Raw genomic sequence first — 19,941 nt, 5'->3', positions numbered from 1 at the left:
AAATGTGTATATTAGCCAAAAAAGGTAATGTTTAGAAGTTTGAATGAGGAAATAAAGATGCCCACTTCTCACGTTTTAGTACGCACACCAAATATGCCAGTTTTTACAGACAATCAACTGTACAAATGTGACAAAGAGGAAAGCATTCGAAGGTAAACATGCCAACCGGAATTACAGTTAGGACTTCAAGTTCATCATTAGAGCTGAGAACAGCAAATGCACAGTACTGCAAAAACGCTTCTCTGTGATTGTAAAAGATTGCCCAACATCACCCTCCCGGGACTTTATACTGCCGCATAACATCTTTTTTTCTCTAATTCTATTTTAAATAAAATTAGTACATTTCCAGGGTTGAGGATTTAGCTTAGTGGTAGAGTGCTTGCCTACAAGGCCCTGGGTTCGGTCCTCAGCTCCAGAAAATTAAAAAAAAAAAAAAAAAAAAAAATCAGTACATTTCCACTCTTCCTAGGAAAGGCAAACAAAGTAACCCTCTGTGTTCTGTATCTTAACATGGTTGAAATGGATACCACAAGCAATCAGACACAACTGTGCTAGCCAGTTGACTGAAGCAAATAAAGCAGAGAAATGATAAAACACTTTTCACTAAGGAGAAACAGAGGCCATTTCAAAGCAAGCTCTAAAAGAAAGCAATTCCTTACCAAATACAAATAAAAACAATATGCTATATTTCATCTTCAGAATCAGGAATAAACATGAAAAAACCCTAAAAGCCAATAATTACCATTTATTGCAAGTTTACATGCCAAATACTGTATTTAGCATTCCACAAATTCTCATTAATCCTTACAACAATTTATGATCTTTTATTCCCACTTTATAGATGGGAAACCAGAGATGAAAGTTAAGAAATCTGGCAAAATGTGTGGAACAAATGAGTGGCAGAGCTGGACTGGGCTGACGCTGCACCCTGCTGCCTCCACTGCCCTGGCTTTTCCCAGGCTTGAAATCAAGACCTGCAGAGCTGCTGCTGCTGCTGCTGCTATGGTGAATGAATTAAACTCCACTATTGTGCCTTCCTTATCTCAGAATCCCAGGAATAAAACACAGTTACAATGTTAGAAATATATTGAAACACTCATGCCAAATTTGGTGGCTAAGTAATGCTGTTAGTAATTAACATTACGTAACACACAAAGAGCAGTTCACATACCTAATTTTGACAAACTCAGGGTATAAGAAAATGCCAACTTGTTAGTTAGCAATTTAACACAAACTTTCAAAGATTTATCTTACATTGAAAAATACACATCTATTTATTATCAATATTCTCCTATCACTTAATAACATTTTGATCTTGCTCATAATTAGCAAGCACACTTTTGTGTGAAAAAAACATCTTCTAGCAAGAATACTTAAGACTACTAGTTACTACCTTTTAGTAAGAGAGAATTTATGAAATTCAACTGCATCTACTATTTGCTAGGTAAAAGCACTAGGATTTAGAATTCTTAAAGAACTAATCATTTCCATTTTAGCAAATATATTCAAGTTCGAAGACCACTAGCAAATTTAATTACCAATATTTTTTACTGTCTCTCATTTGAAAAAAGCAGAGTTACAGAAGGTTTTGCAAGCTTAATTACAAAGATTGAAACTGATATGTCTTTTAGTATATCAGAAAAAAAGGAACACAAAAATAACAAAAACTTAGCCCTGTTTAAATAAAAGGAAATGCCTTTGTTTTTAAAATAACAAGTCTGAAAGGCTTATTTTTCTAAACCAAAGTTTTAACACAAAGTCAATCATATTTTTGGGTTTTTTTTAAAGCTTTTTTTGAAATAGCTCAATACCAGTATTTTTTGGTATAAAAATTCATCTTTTTACTATTAAAACTGCTTTCCAATAAAATGATGACTCTAGTAACATCCTCAAAGACAGGAAGAAATCAAAAGTGCTCCCACACAAAGATCAAAAATTCTAAAGCAAAAATAGACACACACACACACACACACACACACACACACACACACACACACACACACACACACACACAATCCCTGCCCATGTTTCAACTCTAATGCTCTACAATGGAAAAGTCTGTTTTTCATGAATAGTGGCTTACATTGTTTTTCTTCCTCTGATGTTCAACATCATTCTTCAAAGAATCTAATTCATTGCGAAGATTAGTTAATTCTTTTTCTTTTTCTGAAATTCTAAATCAGAATGTGAATATATTTTAGGTAAACAGCATCTAAAATAAACAATACTATAACTTACATATTAGATAAACAGTAATACCATCCAGATACCTACATTTCAATATTTTTAATACAAAATAAAAACAGGTGAACCTGTGAAAATGTAACACTAGATCAACTACTGTTTAGCACAAAGAACCTGTCCTATGAATTCTTGATTTCAAAAGTGATTTCTGGGGCAAGAGCTGTACCTCCCCAGTCGGTAGAGTGCTTACACCTAAGATGCACAAAACCCTGGTTTCAATTCCCAGCCTATGAGTCCCATGTGTGACTGACTGCACAGCTCACAATACTAACACTTGCATAGTGGAGCCACGAAGAGTGGAAGTTCAAGGTCACCCTCACTATACAGTGAGCTGAAGGCCAGCCTGAGTTATGTAACTGTCTAAATGGGGCTTGGGGGTGAGTTTGATACAAAGGCAGTCTTTAAAAGTGTTTTATTTTAAGGCAATGAAATCAGTTATGACTAATTGGCTCATTAAACCAACAACATTATATTAAAGTAACCTGGTAGTCTATTGTTATTTTTACCCAATCTTAGGATTCATGGTTTTGATTTTTGTTCGATTTTCTCCTGGTCCTGTCCAATGTCTTAGTTGTTTCCCAGAAATGCAGAAAGCAAAGAAAGGCAAATTTTCAGAATTCATTTGTGTTATACTTGAGCAGAATGTCCCATCACAAACAGCTTTCTTAAGACTAAAGGGCTGCCCAACAACCAATCTGGTCCTTGAGCTTAAAAACTGTTGGCTATACAACATGAAGTCTTCTCAAAAAGACTCATGTGATGGGAGTCTGGCCCCACATGGTGCTGCTGTTTTGAAAGGGTCTGCTAGGACCCCTATGGAGAAAGTGTATCACTAGCAATGATCACTGAGAAGTATCTTGTTCCAGTCCAGATCCTCTGGGGTGGGGTTCCTAATCCTCTGTTCTCCCCGTTACAGCCCAGGGTCAGTAGAGCTGAGGACAGTGGGCTGCCAAGCATCTCGGTCAATCACAGTCTGATTAACACAGTCATTAATACTTTTAGTTTCACTTTGGGGGTGTTTTTTTTTTTTCAGAGGAGGAGTTGCTATGAGACAGAATCTATGTTGCCAAGGTTGGTCCAACAATCACTGCTCAGGTCATCCACCTGCCTCCTCATGCCAAATAACTGGGATTACGGGTGTGCACCACTGTGCCAGTGTCCTGCTTCCACAGTTTTAAATGTTTAAAAAACTAAAATAGGAGCCAGGCGGTGGTGGCGCACGCCTTTAATCCCAGCACTCGGGAGGCAGAGCCAGGCAGATCTCTATGAGTTCGAGGCCAGCCTGGGCTACAGAGTGAGATCCAGGACAGGCACCAAAACTACACAGAGAAACCCTGTCTTGAAAAAAACCAAAACAAACAAACAAAAAACCCCTAGGGGCTGGAGTGCTCCTCAGTGGTTCAGAGCACTGCTCCTCTTGCCATGGACACAGCTGCTCCAGTCCCAGCACCCACATCTGGACACTCACCACCACTTTCAACTCCAGGTTCAGGAAATCCAGTATCCTCCTCTGACCTCGATGGGCACTGTGTGCACACGAGCACACACAGAAAGGCAGGAAAACACACATACAAACAATAAAATAAAACCTACGGCCGGGCGGTGGTGGCGCACGCCTTTCATCCCAGCACTCGGGAGGCAGAGGCAGGCGGATCTCCGTGAGTTCGAGGCCAGCCTGGGCTACAAAGCGAGTTCCAGGAAAGGCACAAAGCTACACAGAGAAACCCTGTCTCGAAAAACAAAACAAAACCCTATGTACACAAAACAGAGTAACAATAGGAAACTTGGACTGCTATGGTCCCTGAGGCTTAAAGTACTGTCAGCTCATTACAGAAAACGTCTGCAGACTCTTTCCTTCATACAGCTGACCTCAGGACTCAGTTAAAACAACTAACAACCTGAGCCTACTAAATGGCCAGCTTCACAAATAGGCCAGGATGGGAGAACATTTAGACTCTTGTGTACTGACAGATGTAATATGGTTGGCATTTAGCATTTCGAAACATACTGTAAGCAGAAATGACTCTCATTTAGTAGCCTCTTAGAGAAATCAAAGGCCAACAACAACAACAACAACAACAACAAAAAAACCAAAGAGAACTGTAACAACCCTAAGTTTCATAAAAATGCAGTAGTCAAACCAAAGTCTGCACCACGGGCCCAGAGTGGGACCCGAGCAAGAGCAAGCAGTGGAGCTGAGGCTGTGCTAACTGAGGAAAAGCTCCACCGTGCAGCTCCACCCCCAACCTCCCCATCTGAGTTCTCTGACCGTCTACAGAAGACAGGAGTAAGAAAGGAAAGCCCAAACATCTCCCTCAACCAAAGGATGGAAGGGAGAGACGTGCCTCAAGAGGTGCTTCAGTCAGCAAAAGCTCACTGGCCTGCAGTCCAGAGCATTCACTGACAACTACTCAATTTAGAGCACCATTCGAAATTACAGTAAATTCCCGTCTGAGGGTAATCAGCACTTAACTTACAACACACCAAACTTTGAATCAATGCATTACTTACACTGTTTGTAATTCTTCCTGAGAGGGAAAAGATGCCTATTAAAAGAGTTAAATATTAGTTCAAAATAAAGCTCTCTAGAACATAACAAAATTAAATTCTTCTTGGAGATAAATAAACACCAAAGTGAAAAATATTATATACTTTATTATGCCAGCACTCTGATTAAGCAGTTTTAATAAAAGTATATTCAAATTTATAAAATGTACTGAGTGGTACGTCCAATTTTCACTATCACTCCATAAAGTATTTACTTTGTATAGCACCGAGGTACTTTTCATATTGGCTCCTAAAACTATCTAAATAAAATCAACAACAACAAAAAAATTAAGAAAAGCTGATTTTCTCAAATCCAAAAAAAGTGATTTTATATAGTATGCAAAGGTATACACATTTGGATACATAGTATGATGACCACCAGAAGCTGTTTGTCAGCAGGGACTCTCAAGTGTCTCATAAATGCATTCTGACCTACCCATGCATGTTCATAAAAACGATGGGTACACATATTTGGTAGGGCTTACAACTTTGCTCAGTGGTAGAGCACTTGGCTGGCATGCACAAGGCCCCTAGGTTCACCTCCAGAATGCCAAAAACTGTGTGAATATCATATATACATATACATCTTCTTAAACACCTTATGCTTACTTTACCAAGCAGAAATATATAAAGGGGCATATTAATGCTAGCCTATTGCTTATAACATCTATCTTACATATCTGTTAGTTTCTTTCCAATTACTGATTGTTTTGTTTAAGAGGAGAAGAAGGGTGTGCATTTAGATTTAAACAGATCTCTGCTAAGACATTAGCTGACTTCCTAAGAAAAGCATTCTGTAAGACTGGGACATATGCAGGCACATTAGCACGTGTGTATATAATAGAGCTGGAACACTGATCAGAGCACACACACAAGTGTATATAATACAGCTGGAACACTGATCAGAGAACACACACACATATAATAGAGCTGGAACACTGGTCAGAGCGCGCGCACACACACACACACACACGTGTATATAATAGAGCTGGAACACTGATCAGAGCACACACGTGTATATAATAGAGCTGGAACACTGATCAGAGCACACACACAAGTGTATATAATAGAGCTGGAACACTGATCAGAGCACACACACAAGTGTATATAATAGAGCTGGAACACTGATCAGAGCACACATGTATATATAATAGAGCTGGAACACTGATCAGAGCACACATGTAAATATCATAGAGCTGGAACACTGATCAGAGCACACATGTAAATATCATAGAGCTGGAACACTGATCAGAGCACACACACGTGTATATAACAGAGCTGGAACACTGATCACAGCACACACACAAGTGTATATAATAGAGCTGGAACACTGATCAGAGCACACAAGTGTATATAATAGAGCTGGAACACTGATCAGAGCACACATGTATATATATAATAGAGCTGGAACACTGATCAGAGCACACATGTATATATAATAGAGCGGGAACACTGGTCAGAGAAATCAGAGAACACACGTATATATAATAGAGCTGGAACACAGATCAGAGCACACACATACACACACACATATATATATAATAGAGCTGGAACACTGATCAGAGCACACACACACATGTATATAATAGAGCTAGAACACTGGTCAGCACACACACACACACACACACGTGTATATCATAGAGCTGGAACACTGGTCAGCACACACACACACACACACACATGTGAATGTATAGTAGAGCTGGAACACTGATCAGAGCACACACACAAGTGTATATAATAGAGCTGGAACGCTGGTCATCACACACGCGCGCGCACACACACACACACACACACACACATGTGCGTATAAAGTAGAGCTGGAACACTGATTAGGGCACACACAAGTATATGTATGTAATCAACCTGGAACACTGACACTAAGACTACTTGTACATATTTTATGTTACACTTTATTTTTACCTTAGACACGGCACAGTCAATTGCTTTTATAGGAAATTTAAAGAATAAAAGAACCATCACTTTACTCTCCGTGAACATGTAAAAAGGACAGGAGCAAGTGTAAACAGCTATCACTGTAGATAAAGGAGAGACATGGAATAGAACCTACCTGTGGGTGATTCTGCTGACTAAGCTGCTCAACTTGGGATTTAAATAATTTATTTTCATCTTGTACCTCCTATCAACAAAAATTAAACATGAATACCTATATAAGCTTTTAAAATGTCATACGGTTGAGGAAATTTCCACAATAGTAACAATTATAAAAAGATGGAAAGGGCCACATTAAAACATGCTACTAAATTTCAGTAATTGTGTTTAGTTCTAGTCTTGGAAGGGATGTTTCAGTGGAGTGAGCTGACCCAACACGGTTAAGAATCTAGTGGAGGGTGGCATGCATCTGGCGGGCAGGGTGCAAGCCTCACACCGTAGCCTTGGTCTAGGCTCCTCCATCATCTAGTAAGATGAACAGGCTCAGCGACAACCTGAGGTGGCTGCTCCTACTATCAAATAAACACCCTGGGGAGCACAGCCACTGCATCCTGACGGGGAGTAACAGCACAGGTGACTTCCTCTCCTGAGGTTAGAATGCTGTTCTCACCACTCAGTGAGGTAAATTACATATGAACTAAAAATATAAGATTAAACTTATTAAAAGGAAATACAAAAGTGTTTATAATCACAAAATGAGAGGACTTTCTTCTTGTGACTTAAAACAGGAAACTGCTTATATTGTATATACAAAATTCTCAATTTTTGGAAGAGGGGGTGAGAATCAGAGGAAATGTAACCATACATAATAACAAAACATTCATTTTCCATATTACATAAAGATCCTAAAAATCAGTTGTTTTTTTTTAAAGTCATCCCAAAGAAAAACTGTAGAACAAAATTTAAAGAGCACTGAGTATACAAATGGCTTAAACATACTAAGAAATCTCAACTTCTCTGTATAAAGCAATTTAAAATGATCCCTCTTCTCAGATAGGACATCACATCTACACCTTCTGCCAACTTCGAACATGAAGGGGAAACAGTGCTGTCAGCAAGAGTGTAGATTAAGTAAGAACACGGACAAGGAGCACTTCAGCATGGCCTAAGAAAACTAAACCTAAGTGTCCTGAGGAGAGAGGGGGTGACAGAACAAAGGCTCGCCCTAGAGCGTGAAGCAGGCGCTTCAAGGTACTCCAGGCTGCTATCAATTTGCTGCCCTTCAGACTAATGTCCTGAATGAATTACACTGAATAGTAATTACATGAAAGTGAGAACTGAGCTTCTCTTTAAACTATGAATCTCTCTGAAAACAAAGCAAACTTGCTTAAGCCATTAACACAAATTTTTACTTCTAGAAAGTATAAGACAAATAGTATTCAAAATCTGTATGCAAGATAGCCACTCAAGTATAGTTTGTAACAGGAGAACAACCCTAAACTCCAGGTACCCTTATCAGCTGGGATTGCCTATACAGTACAATACATAAACCCATTAAAGGTCAAGGGCAGCTGGACATGGTGACTCACACCTTTAATTCCAACACTCCAGCTCAGATGCAGGAGACTACAAGTCAGAGGTAGCAATTGCAAGGCCAGGCTGAGAAACATAACTTGACACTGTCTCAAAAAACTTTTAAAATCAAAAGCTAGTGATGTAGGTAAGCGATAGAGCATTTGTCTTGCATGTACAAAGCCTTGGGTTCCTTGGATTTGATCAACACAAAACAAAACAAACTGTTAAAAAGCAGAGGAAGGCACTCTATGAAACTGAGAACTTTCTCAAAAGACAGAACCAGCCCCCAGAGCACTCAGCTTTGATGGACAAGCCTCACAACCTGAACAACCAAAAATAACAACACACACTTACCTGTAACAGTTTTGATTTGTTGGAAAGATCACTCTCTGTGTCTTTTAATATAGCTTCTATTCTCTTAATTTCGTTTTCCTTTTCTTTTAAACTAGAATTTTTACAAAGATCTTACGTTAGTTATGTACATGGAAAAGAAAAAACAGATTCTGCTGTCACCCCTGAGAAAATGCAAGCAATGCCTACCAGCCACTGCTTTCTGTACCCTATCTACTTACAGTTTGTTTTAAAGATGGTATTTCCAAGCTCATTCTACTTCCTAGTCAAGAACAATCTAAAACAACATATTTTACTCTAACACTTCTTAAGTAAATATGGCATTACATAAGAGAAAGCTAAAATAAATGCTAAGTGCAAAACAGCATTTCAGCTACTTACTATAAAAACCACTACTTAAAAAAAAATGAAAGGGCCGGGCGTGGTGGCGCACGCCTTTAATCCCAGCACTCGGGAGGCTGAGCCAGGCGGATCTTTGTGAGTTCGAGGCCAGCCTGGGCTACCAAGTGAGCTCCAGGAAAGGCGCAAAGCTACACAGAGAAACCCTGTCTCGAAAAAACCAAAAAAAAAAAAAAAAAAAAAAAAAAAAAAAAAATGAAAGGAATTTTGCTTCCAGAAATCTTAGCCATAATTCATTAAATCTCAAAGTTAAAAAACACTCCTTGTACTAAAGATATGTGCATAGTATTTAATTTAGTATTTCCTTACCCAAATTTTCTTCTACTTTTTTAAACTTTTTAGTACATTTATGTGGGTAGGGTATAGGTATATAGCTGCCATGGTGCACACTGAAGCTCAGAAAACAATTTATATGAGTAAATTCTCTTCTACCGTGTGTGTGTGTGTATGTGTGTGTATGTGTGTGTGTGTGTGTGTGTGTGTGTGTGTGTGTGTGTTCTTGTGTGCCTACTGCCACAGTATGAAGAAGTCAGTTTTCTCTCTTAACCAACGGATCCTAGGAACTGGAACTCAGGGAACTGGGCTTGGGAGCAAGCACCTTCACCCAGTGAGCCTTCCCTTGCACACATAAGGCTTCAATCTAGCCCAAGACAATTCCAACTGCCCTTGCCATTCTAAGCAACAGTGTTCTCTCAACACCTAACACTACTAAATGATTTGTCGGTCTGTATTCTCAGGGCTAGCACTTCTTCTTTATTTATTTTGGCATCCCCAGTGTCTGAAGACATACAAGGCTCATCGAGTATTTGCTGAGCAGAACACTCCCTTTATCCTTCCTTAATTTACAAAGTGTCAAGACATTTATAGATACTTATAAAAAGTAATACAATAGCATACATAAAGAGTAAACTGAAAAAAAATAGAGAGAAAGCCAGACATATTGGTATATGCATGCATTCAAGAAGCTGAGGTAGGAAGAGTACAGTGTATTCAAGGCCTGCCTGGACTACAGAGAAAACCTTGTTTCCTGAATGGGAACAAAAGAAAAAAAAAAAAAAAGGTGGAGAACAAGAAGAGGAGAGGGATGGATAAAAAGAAAGTGAGCAAGAGAAAGAAAAAAATATATATATGGAAAGACAGGGCAAGTCTTAGATGTATACCCCTAAGTGAAGTCGATCTAAAAAGGCTGTGTACTGTATGGCTCCAACTAGGACACTCTGGAAAAGGTAAAACACAGAGGAAGACAGTCAGTGGCCGCCAGGCTTTCAGGGAGATACTGGTTGGAGAGTGAATAGAGAGGGGTGAAAAGGTTAACAAGAGAGATTTCAGTAGGAGAGTGAAAGTATCCTGCATGACACTGTGGGATGCATTGTTCTTAAACATTTGCTAAGAAAGACCTAATGGAAAACATGGTGTTCGGCTGCTAACAACTGTAGAGCTATTTGTTCATCTGTGGTGATGTCGTGCATCAACACTGATGTGTTAGTAACAGGAGAAAAGGGAGTAGTGATACAGAAACTCTACTTCTCAACTTTTTCTGTAGATCTGATAGTGATTCCCCCAAAATAAAGTCTATTAATTTACTAAAGAAAAGGTCAAGAGCTAGGTACAGTGCACACACCTTTAGTCCCAGCACTCAGGAGGCAGAGGCAGGGAGATATTCTGAGTCCCAGGCCAGCCAGGCTACAGAGTAAGACCCTGTCTTAAAAAAGAAAATGACAGGACAGGACAAGAAAAAGTAAGGATAGAAATAAGCCTAAAACTATATACTTTAGTGATTATATACCTACTGCAAGACACCATAAATGTATCTCTAAGCTACAAAGAGAAACTGTCTCAAAAAACCAAAAAGAGAAAGAAAAGAAGGAGAGAGGGGGTTGGGGGGGGGGGGGGGGACAGAAACAGAGACAGAGAAAGAAAATCAACTTTTGCTGGGCATGGTGGCTCATACCTATATTCCCAGCAGTTGGGAAAAGAAAGTCATGGCAAGTTGGAGGCCAGCCTGATCTACCTAGTAAGTTTCAAGCCAGCCTGAGCAACAAAGTGAGACTCCATCTCAAAAAATAATGACTTTTGCAGGATAAAAAAAAAAATACTGTTCTGGTATTAACACCTAAGAAGGCAGATGGCAGATTTCTATAATCTAACTGGTGGTGATATTTTTATTATTCAGCATGGAACTAGCCTGGCAAGATCCATGCTTCCTATAAGGAAGTACAATTATGATATTCCCATAATCTGTTATGGCTAAGATTACCTCCTGATTTAAATGAAAATCAATTGATTTCCTCTTTATAATAATTGAATGATTTGTTTGTGAGAAAAAAAATCTAAATTTGCAGAAATAATATTGGAGAAAATGGGCACGTCTTTAGACATTCTAAAACATTTAAAAGATCTCTTTACCAGTCATCAGGCAGAAATTTCTGTCTCTAGACTATAATTAATACTTGACTATGAAATCAATGGCCTTTCAGAGACCCCTAAATATTTAATTTTATGTACATTCTGGCACACATCATCAAAATACTAGCTAAAAGCATACTTACATATTTTCAAGTTCTTCAAATCGTGCTGTCGAACATACCTAAGAAACAGATTCACCTTTTTAATGTTAATATCAAAACAAATCAGTTATTACATTATACATGCCAAACCACCCAAGTATAAAATAAAATTAACCATGTGTTAAATTTAAGGTTGATTGTTTATTAAAAAGAAAAGAAAAGAAATGCTTTTTTTCCCTGTCCATCATTTTTTGGAACAGGAGCTCACTATGTAACCCAGGCTGGTCTCAAGCCCACAGTGATCCTTTTACTTCAGCCGTCCAAGAGATGGGATCACAGGTATGAGCCAACAAGCCTGGAGAGAATGAGTTTTCCTCATCATACTTACCTTCTAAAAGGGATTTTTCTAAGCCAGGCTGTGGCAGTGCATGCCTTTAATCCCAGCACTTGGGAGGCAAAGGCAGGAGGATCTCTCAGTTTGAGGCCAGCCTGGTCTACAAAGTGAGATCCAAGACCACCAGGGCTACACAGAGAAACCTTGTCTCGAAACACCAAAAAGAAAGGGGGGAATGTTTTCTAAAGGATCACAGAGTAGTATGCCAAAGGAGCACAATGAAGCACAAGCCTAGAGCACATGTTGGACAAAGGAAGGGGAAGAAGCACTGAGGCTACTAGCTGGACACGTGGGCAACCAGCCTTGGCTGGAGAGCAGTAAGTAAACTATGACGCACCCCAGAAACTGAGAGTGTGTGTCTTCTTATCTCTAGAGCCTTACACAGAAGGGCACACTGTCGGGTTTATACTGTACCTGTGGAGAATCGGGCTGTGCTGCCTCGTGAACATGAGCCTTCAGAGATTCGTTTTCTTCTTGAAGATCCTTAAAAAGAATAGATGGGAATTGATACTCAAATATCAGCAAAGGGTTCTTGTCCCTTATGTTTTTAACTCCTCACCTGTATCCACTTCCCTCTATCCGTCAGGTCTTTGTCCTTGGCTTCCAAAGCAGCCTTCATGGTGTTCACCTGTTCTTCCTTGCCTCTTAACCTGGCAAGTCAGTAAGAGAGAGAAATAAAAATTTTTCATGATCTTAAAAAGCAAAAGTACTGAAGACTGTTAGTGTTTTTGTAGTCCAGATCCACTGGACTATTGTAGAAATAAGTATTTTTATAAACCATTAATATAAACGAATACAAGATTTGAGACACCAAATTGAAAAGAGTAAGATAATGAAAGAAAGTCATGTTATCACTGAATAAACAAGGTGGATACATTAATGTAGCTCTGCTCTTACCCTGCGTCCTCCCATCTAGTCAGCATCAGTAAATTCACAGCTTAGCAAACAGGTGTAGGCGTCAATTACACAGCCACTTTCACCTGGCCATTAAACTATGCAAGAAGCAACACCTCCATTTAAGGTATACTCTGATTATGACTCAAAAGAATAAGAGTCCTCACACTACCACCTCCTTCCCACAAAAAACTAGTAGCTGTTAAAATATGAGAACCAAAAATACTTTTAAAAAAAAAAAAACAACCCTAAAGTGTTTTGAAAAACCTTAGTATTTTCCAGAACATTGAAGTCAAATGATAAAAAAGCTATATTTTTCATTAAATTTAACTTGTAGGAAAGAGGTATTTATAGGAAAATGAGACAAACATTACTTACAAGTTCTGAAGCTCCTGAACTTGAGAAGAGACAGACAACTAAAACACAAAGGACAGAAAAAGCAATTCAAAATCCTTTCCTTCCCCTGATCAAGCTTTATGTTATAATCTTTACAATGTATACACTTCAAAATATCAAAGTCCAAGCTAAATTGTCCACCATGCCAAATTAAGATGTGTTCACATTTCACTCCTCTTGTTCCAGGGAAAGGGACAGTAAAAACCCTAACAGGAAGGACGGGGTCAAATAAGGAAGGTGACTATAAAGAGCACACTTGCATAAGGAGGTATTGTTACAGTTGAGAACACAAGTCTTTACCATGCCACACATCACCATACAGTACCAGAATTCTCCAGCCCAGTCTTCAAGAACATGCTCTACAGGGCTCTGTGACTTCCTTAATTTCCTGTTTATTTATCGATGTATTTATTTATGATTTTCTGTGTGCTGAATGTGTGCACATGCACATGCAAATGTGCAAAGAGGCCAGGTCAACACTGTGAATCTAGACTCCTGTAGTGCTCTTCACACCGTGCTCTCAGTCTCCTAACTGAACTGACGCTCTCTGATCGGGTTCACCTAACTGGCCAGTGAGGCCCCGGGACCTTCCTGTCTCTCCTCCAGTGCTCAGGTTACAGCTGTGGGCTGCCATGCGGGGCCTGGGCACAGGAGCTGGACACCTCAACTCCGGTCCTCGTGCTGGCACAAGCAGCATGAAACCCACTGAGCCGTCTCCCCAGCCCTGGTGTCTTTTCTAGTCAGTCACAGGCAATCTAATGCTTTATCCCATGCCCTCTCAGCCTTGATTCAGACGTCAGCTCTTCAGAAGGAGCCTCTCCTCAAGTCTCAGTCACAAAAACTATCTCCAATCCTAGCACAGGGCTTTGACGATGGATGAACGAATCATCTCGTCCATACAATCCCACCATTTTAATGATGACTTAACAGATTCAATTTCATAAAACCATCTACCAAGTAAAAATGTCTACTTCTAGAATCTCCAAGGAAATTCCTTTTTTTTTTCTTCTACATTCAGAGGATGAATACACATTCTAGTCCATGTAGTTTGTTTTATCAGAGTGTTCTGTATTTGCATGTCTTAAACTGACTAAAATGAAACATTAATACAGAGAATTTGTTCTAGAAGAGGGCCTTAGTAAAAGGTTTTAAAAAGCAATATAAATAAATATACTTGTAGCAAAATATTAAAGGACTTTTTCTGAATAGCAAGAGGTACAAAATTTAAAAGTAGCTCACAAATAACAAAAACACTAATAAGTCTGTCATGCTGTGGCTCTGGGAGTTTTACCTGGTGAGCCTTTTCAAGCTGGGCATTTCCTATTTCTTCTTTTAGAACCTCTATTTCCTGTTTCAAAGCCTTGACAATGATAAAACAGACAAGATTGGACAATGGAAAACACACTGAAGTTGACAAAGAAATGCAACATACAAACACATGAAATCAAATGGTATTAACTCGACGTGATCAACAGAAAGGCCAGACACTGCTCTCTCTCCTAATACCTGAACAGTTTTCTCCTTATTAGCAACTTTGAGAAGTTCAACTTCTAGAAGCTCTTCCACAGACTTGATCTGTCCATCTTTCTCATGGATCCTTAAACAAACAAATCAAGTATTAACCTGACTAGAAATCACTGCAATCCACCAACTAAGTATAAAAACAGCACCACATCATGAGAAGCCTTTCCAAGCCAACTCCTTCATTTAAAGTGAAACAGTAACTCGACTTCACAGACAAAAAGTAGAGGAAATACCTAAAGCTCCTTTTCAGTAAGAATTTAATCAGCAACTACTAAGATCTATGCATACAAGAAGTTGGTGGTTTACTTCAAAAATACACAGAAAATCTGTTTGTACCATGAAAAATACCAACACCAGGGAGAATCAAATTCCATTCAGTGACACTGGATTACAGGATTTTGAGCTTACTACACAATATGGCATTAAAACTGATAGGTACCTCGCAAGGGGAATGAATACATGCATGGAACTATCTCTCTATGCAACATAAACTCATCTGTAATATCTTCTGCTAAACACGGAAAATTAACAATTGATGTTACAAAAAAAAGAATCAATTATGAAAATGAATTTTAAAAAAGATAAAAATCTTTGAATTTGGGTAGCACAGCTAATCTCCCTTAGTCCACAGATGAGAAATTCTAGAATGAAGATTCAACTGAGCCAGGTGTGGTGGTATACTCAGGAAGGTGAGAGGGAGGAGAGTCAGGAATGAAGACACCATCCCAAGTATGTAGTGAACCCTGGCCAGACTGGACTAGAAAGGGAGAGAGGGTGAGGAGGAGGCAGAAGAGGGGGAAGCAGGGGAGTAATGTATGTCAATTCTAGACAGATAGATTAGATGACTGACTGACTGATTTTTAGAGAGAGAGATAGAGAGACAGAGATAGAGAGATAGATGTAATAATGTATGTCAACTCTCCCAAATAAACAAAACTCCATTTAATAGCATTAAGAAAACAAGTCAAAAGAAAAAGACCAATTTATAACAATGTTATCACTTACGCTTTCCTAAGTTCTTCAATTAGAGACACAAAAGAAACCTAGAAATAGAAAGGTGCATAATTTAGTAATTTTTAAAATTGTGAGTCAGAAATAGAAATACATAATCCCTAAATTTGTTATTATACAAATAAAAACCAAAAGGAAAAAAGGAAACCTAGAAATTCTTTCTAGATTTGCTTAACGTCATAATGGTGAAAAGGAGTATCATTTTGAGACTACTAAGTACAGCCTAGAAGAATAATCATTAGATAAATGCTTAATTAGTTAATTAGTAATTCTAACCAGGGGAGAAATTACACCTAAGAAATAGCCTCATTTCATGTAGCCTTTGTTGCCATTATTAGAGACTCGAGTTCTGTGTGTAGTCAAAACCTTTATTGTTGTATTAAAGAGAAAATAACCAGCAAGACGGCTCAGAGGATAAGTGCTCATCATGCAAGCCTGATGATGATGTACACAAATGTGGAAGGAGAGAGCGAGCACGTCCTAAGTGGTCCTGTGACATAGGTACCTTCATATATCCTACACACAGCAACAACAACAATAATAAAGTTTTTAGATAAAGAAAGTTGGGCTGGAGAGACGGCTGAAAAGCGGAAAGCACGTGTTACTCTTGCAGAGGACCCAGCTTCTCCACCTAGCACCCACACAGCAACTCACAATCACCTTCAGACTCCAGACACATGCAATTCGGTGCCCTCTTCAGACCTCTGTGGGCACTGCCGGCATGTGGTGCACGGGCAAACATACAAGCAAAATACTCAATCACATACAATATAAGCAACTATAACTAAAGAGAAGAAAAAGAGGAAATCCTATTTGGAGTAGTTCACAGAATGCCTACCTAGCATGCAGACAGTTTTCAATAAATTACATCTTCTATTACTACTTAAGTCACTAATGATTCATTGATGAAAAGTTTAATTGAAAATTTCAGCCTTGGAAAAAAACAACCTGGGTGTTACATTTCATGCTGTGCCTACTGAAGGGGAGTGTGGGGGTCAACAGTGTGCAGTACCTGATCACTCTGCTTGGCCTTTAGCTCTTGAACTTCTTTCGTCAGGGTTGAGTTTTCCGTTCTTATGGCCTGTTTTCAAAACCATAAGCACAATATCCTTTTTTATTCTTGAACCATTAACTAGCTCCAAATAATCTATCCCACTCTGTCATCCTTCCTCTTCTACCCTTTTCCCTATAACCTTCATAGTTAGTCAACCATTTCGTAATTCAATTATCACCATATACATTTCAACTGAAATGCTGGCATCCTCAAAGACACAGTGTGCCACTTTTCAGTTAAGCCACGGACGGCAGTCATAAATTCAATTACACCTTCTAATTTTCTTCCCCAAAGGTCCACGTTAATGTAGTAAGGGCTACCAGTGAGCACAGAGCAGCTGTACTTGTTCTCAAGTCATCCCAAAGCCACTCACAGACTTAGGATGTCTGCTAGGGACCGCTGGTTAGAATCTGAACATACACACTACAAACCGCAGTGACAATATCTACCTAACTGAGGTGAACACTACCATCATCTACGCATTTTTAATTTCTAGAGAAATATCGTGTAAATTCAATGACATTTTTTATGAACTTGTAACATGTAGTACAGCGCTTCGGGAAAACAATTACAATGAAACCCCTTTGCACTGACTGAATCAAGTCAAGGAAAACAATCCAGAAAATGTCTCACATTCAGCTCCTCCTCCTTGGTGGCCACCTGAATGAGTCCAGTTTCAAGTAATTCTTCTACCGTCTTCAACTTCTCATCTTTTTCTTGAATGCTGAAATTATAAATTTAAAACATACATATGAACTATTAGGTCAAGGTAAATATCATTCCTAAGTATTTTACATAGATCAACTCCTCTATTCCTTATTCATTATGAACTTTTAATTCTAGAAAGATTTCTGAGGATTTCAATTATGGTGTTAAGGTGAACTCTTCACTAACAAGGAAAATGTGCTCAGGGAATGTATGGACTAACAGTCTGAACAAGTCAATCAATATCACATGACACCCACAAGATACCATAAGGGAACCCGGCTAATCCACACCCCAGAACATTCTTTTCTACCACAAAATACAAATACAAATAGTACTTTAAGAATCTAGATGATTACTATGATTATTATTATTATTAGCTAACAATTCTGTCACCACAAATTTGGTAGGAATGAGTCACCAAAGGATGAAAAGTTAAACTCTTACCATTTTTCCATTTGTTCCACAACATCTTTATTAGGCTAAAAACAAAAACATCAAAAAAGGCTTAAATTCTACCAAGTTTGCATAAGATAAAATTAGTTCAGAAAAAGACTCTGTGGAAATAACTTAGGATTCTAAGTAATTCCAAAGTGTAGTCCTTATTTGAGGACTGCTCACAATTATAAATTTTTTTCTTCAAAACAGTAGGAAAGAGACCTCTAGATACAGGATACAGAAGGAGGGGCATGGCGCTGGCAAAAGGAACTCAGAACTTAAGGATACCTTTTAGTCACTAAGAAGGATAATTAATGGGAAGATTTCCTCAAGGCAAAATTTAGGCCTGTAAGGCTGAAGTCACAAGAGGCCTTTTCCTTCTGTCAGCTGTTATTTCCCTATACCGTAGATAACATAAATGCAACTGCACAGACCTTGTCATAGTCCAATGGTTTCTGAACATGTAGAGAGAGATCATGAAAATGTTACCAGACCGAAACAGAGACTCTATTTAAAGTGCTTGCACAAACGCATCTCCTCAGGAAGCACAGAAAACATGACATTAAAACTGACCCTAGGCCCTTGACCCTCAGTCCTAGAGCCCCACTGTGTGCTCACAGACACAATTCCCAGGGTTACCAGTGTGTGTCTGGAAGCAAAGCTTTCTCCCTCCGTGTTCTCAGACACTGAGCAATTTAGTAGTCTGGCAAACAGGTCGGGGTTTTCTGTCCACATCTCATGAAACAATCTCCTAATCCTGTTATTTTCTGATTTTTTAAACTATCTCATTATACTCATTTTCAAAAATAAAACTAAAGTTTCCATTGCCAAATCTGAGGCCTAAGATTCCAGCTCTTCTATATTTCTAAATTAGTCCCTTCAGTGCCTACATTCAGGTCCTCATCTTGACTCATCTTGAACATCACAATGCCCAAATTCTGTCTGTAGTTCATAAGGACTGCTTTGTTAGTTCCAAAGGAAGAGTGCCCCAATGAGGAAAATTTGTTCCTACCATAAAAAAGGACAGAACAATTTCCTAAAGTACATTATACCAATCTGACAGTATAGAAACAACTCTTAGAGAAGTTACTTTGTATAAACTTAAAACTCTCATGAAGTCAGTTTTTAATCCATATTTGTTTCAATGAATCCCATCTTCCAAGAGAGACAACACTCTGAAGACCAGCTTTGCTGTGCCTAATTATTTAGGTGTCCCATGCGCTCACTCTACCCTACTGCTTTTCTGACTCCCGGCTTCAGAGGCCTCACCTCTGCCACTGGGACTTCTCTCACACGTAGAGTAAATGTTTATCCCCCCTTGCAATGCTCTTCAGGGTTGCATCGGGTTCACAGCCTTATACAATGAACAAAGGTTTCCTAATTACACCCTAGCAAGTCTGTCTCTAGCCCCTACAGCCTATTCTCTACACAAGATCTCAGCCTGTTCTCAATGTATGGCAATGCTGTTGCACACCACCATGCTGTTGAAAAGTTTTCTCTCAGCCTCAACTGCCCCTCACTGTTCAGCCAATTCTTGGCTAAGCTATCCCATGTTACCTTCAAACAAAATCTTACTGCACACCTAGACACAGTTCAAGAATTTAACTCACCACATTTTCCTTCTATATACAGCTATCTGCATATTAAGTCATATTCTCAAGGCAAGAATCATGTCTCATTCGCCTCCAGAGCCTCAGCATAGAAATAAATACCTAGTGTATACTCAACTAAACAAATACTCAATGAACTCAATTTCTCTTAATGAAATAATGTTTAGTTAAGTATTCTGGTTCTTCAGCTCAAATACTGACCAACATTTTACTTTACTACACACTTTATCAACCTAATCCAATCCTATTACTTCCTGCAGGATGATTAACCTAAATCTTCTATAATTCAGTATGATCATGAAGAGGTGGAAGGCAAAGAAAAACAATTTCCCATGATTTCTACTTAGTAACACTGATCACAGACTCTTAAAAGCCTACAGGAGCAAGAATGAAGGCATACCG

The 19,941-nt window shown here is 38.9% G+C and overlaps 1 protein-coding gene across 17 annotated transcripts in view; it reads right to left on the bottom strand.

The window, feature by feature from the left end:
- Positions 1 to 19,941, bottom strand: part of Ktn1 (kinectin 1) — a 97,327-nt gene that overhangs the window by 22,700 nt on the left and 54,686 nt on the right. For 8 of the 17 annotated variants that reach the window (XM_076544870.1, XM_076544873.1, XM_076544877.1 and 5 more), the window contains exons 19-32: positions 17,939 to 17,973; positions 17,420 to 17,510; positions 16,745 to 16,813; positions 15,727 to 15,764; positions 14,704 to 14,794; positions 14,489 to 14,557; positions 13,180 to 13,217; positions 12,467 to 12,557; positions 12,322 to 12,390; positions 11,556 to 11,593; positions 8,611 to 8,701; positions 6,860 to 6,928; positions 4,756 to 4,790; positions 2,084 to 2,174 (exon numbers count right to left, since the gene is read on the bottom strand). In XM_076544870.1, coding sequence (XP_076400985.1) covers positions 2,084 to 2,174; positions 4,756 to 4,790; positions 6,860 to 6,928; positions 8,611 to 8,701; positions 11,556 to 11,593; positions 12,322 to 12,390; positions 12,467 to 12,557; positions 13,180 to 13,217; positions 14,489 to 14,557; positions 14,704 to 14,794; positions 15,727 to 15,764; positions 16,745 to 16,813; positions 17,420 to 17,510; positions 17,939 to 17,973 — 915 coding nt within the window. The remainder of the gene's footprint in view (positions 1 to 2,083; positions 2,175 to 4,755; positions 4,791 to 6,859; positions 6,929 to 8,610; positions 8,702 to 11,555; positions 11,594 to 12,321; positions 12,391 to 12,466; positions 12,558 to 13,179; positions 13,218 to 14,488; positions 14,558 to 14,703; positions 14,795 to 15,726; positions 15,765 to 16,744; positions 16,814 to 17,419; positions 17,511 to 17,938; positions 17,974 to 19,941) is intronic. The other 9 variants (XM_076544871.1, XM_076544876.1, XM_076544878.1 and 6 more) reach the window with 3 other exon arrangements.

The sequence above is a fragment of the Peromyscus maniculatus genome, chromosome 9 (genome assembly GCF_049852395.1).
Source record: "Peromyscus maniculatus bairdii isolate BWxNUB_F1_BW_parent chromosome 9, HU_Pman_BW_mat_3.1, whole genome shotgun sequence".
In the NCBI taxonomy this organism is placed as follows: Eukaryota; Metazoa; Chordata; class Mammalia; order Rodentia; family Cricetidae; genus Peromyscus; species Peromyscus maniculatus.
The sequence above is the reverse complement of the archived record's forward strand: the minus strand, read 5'-3'. Positions and strand labels throughout refer to the sequence as shown.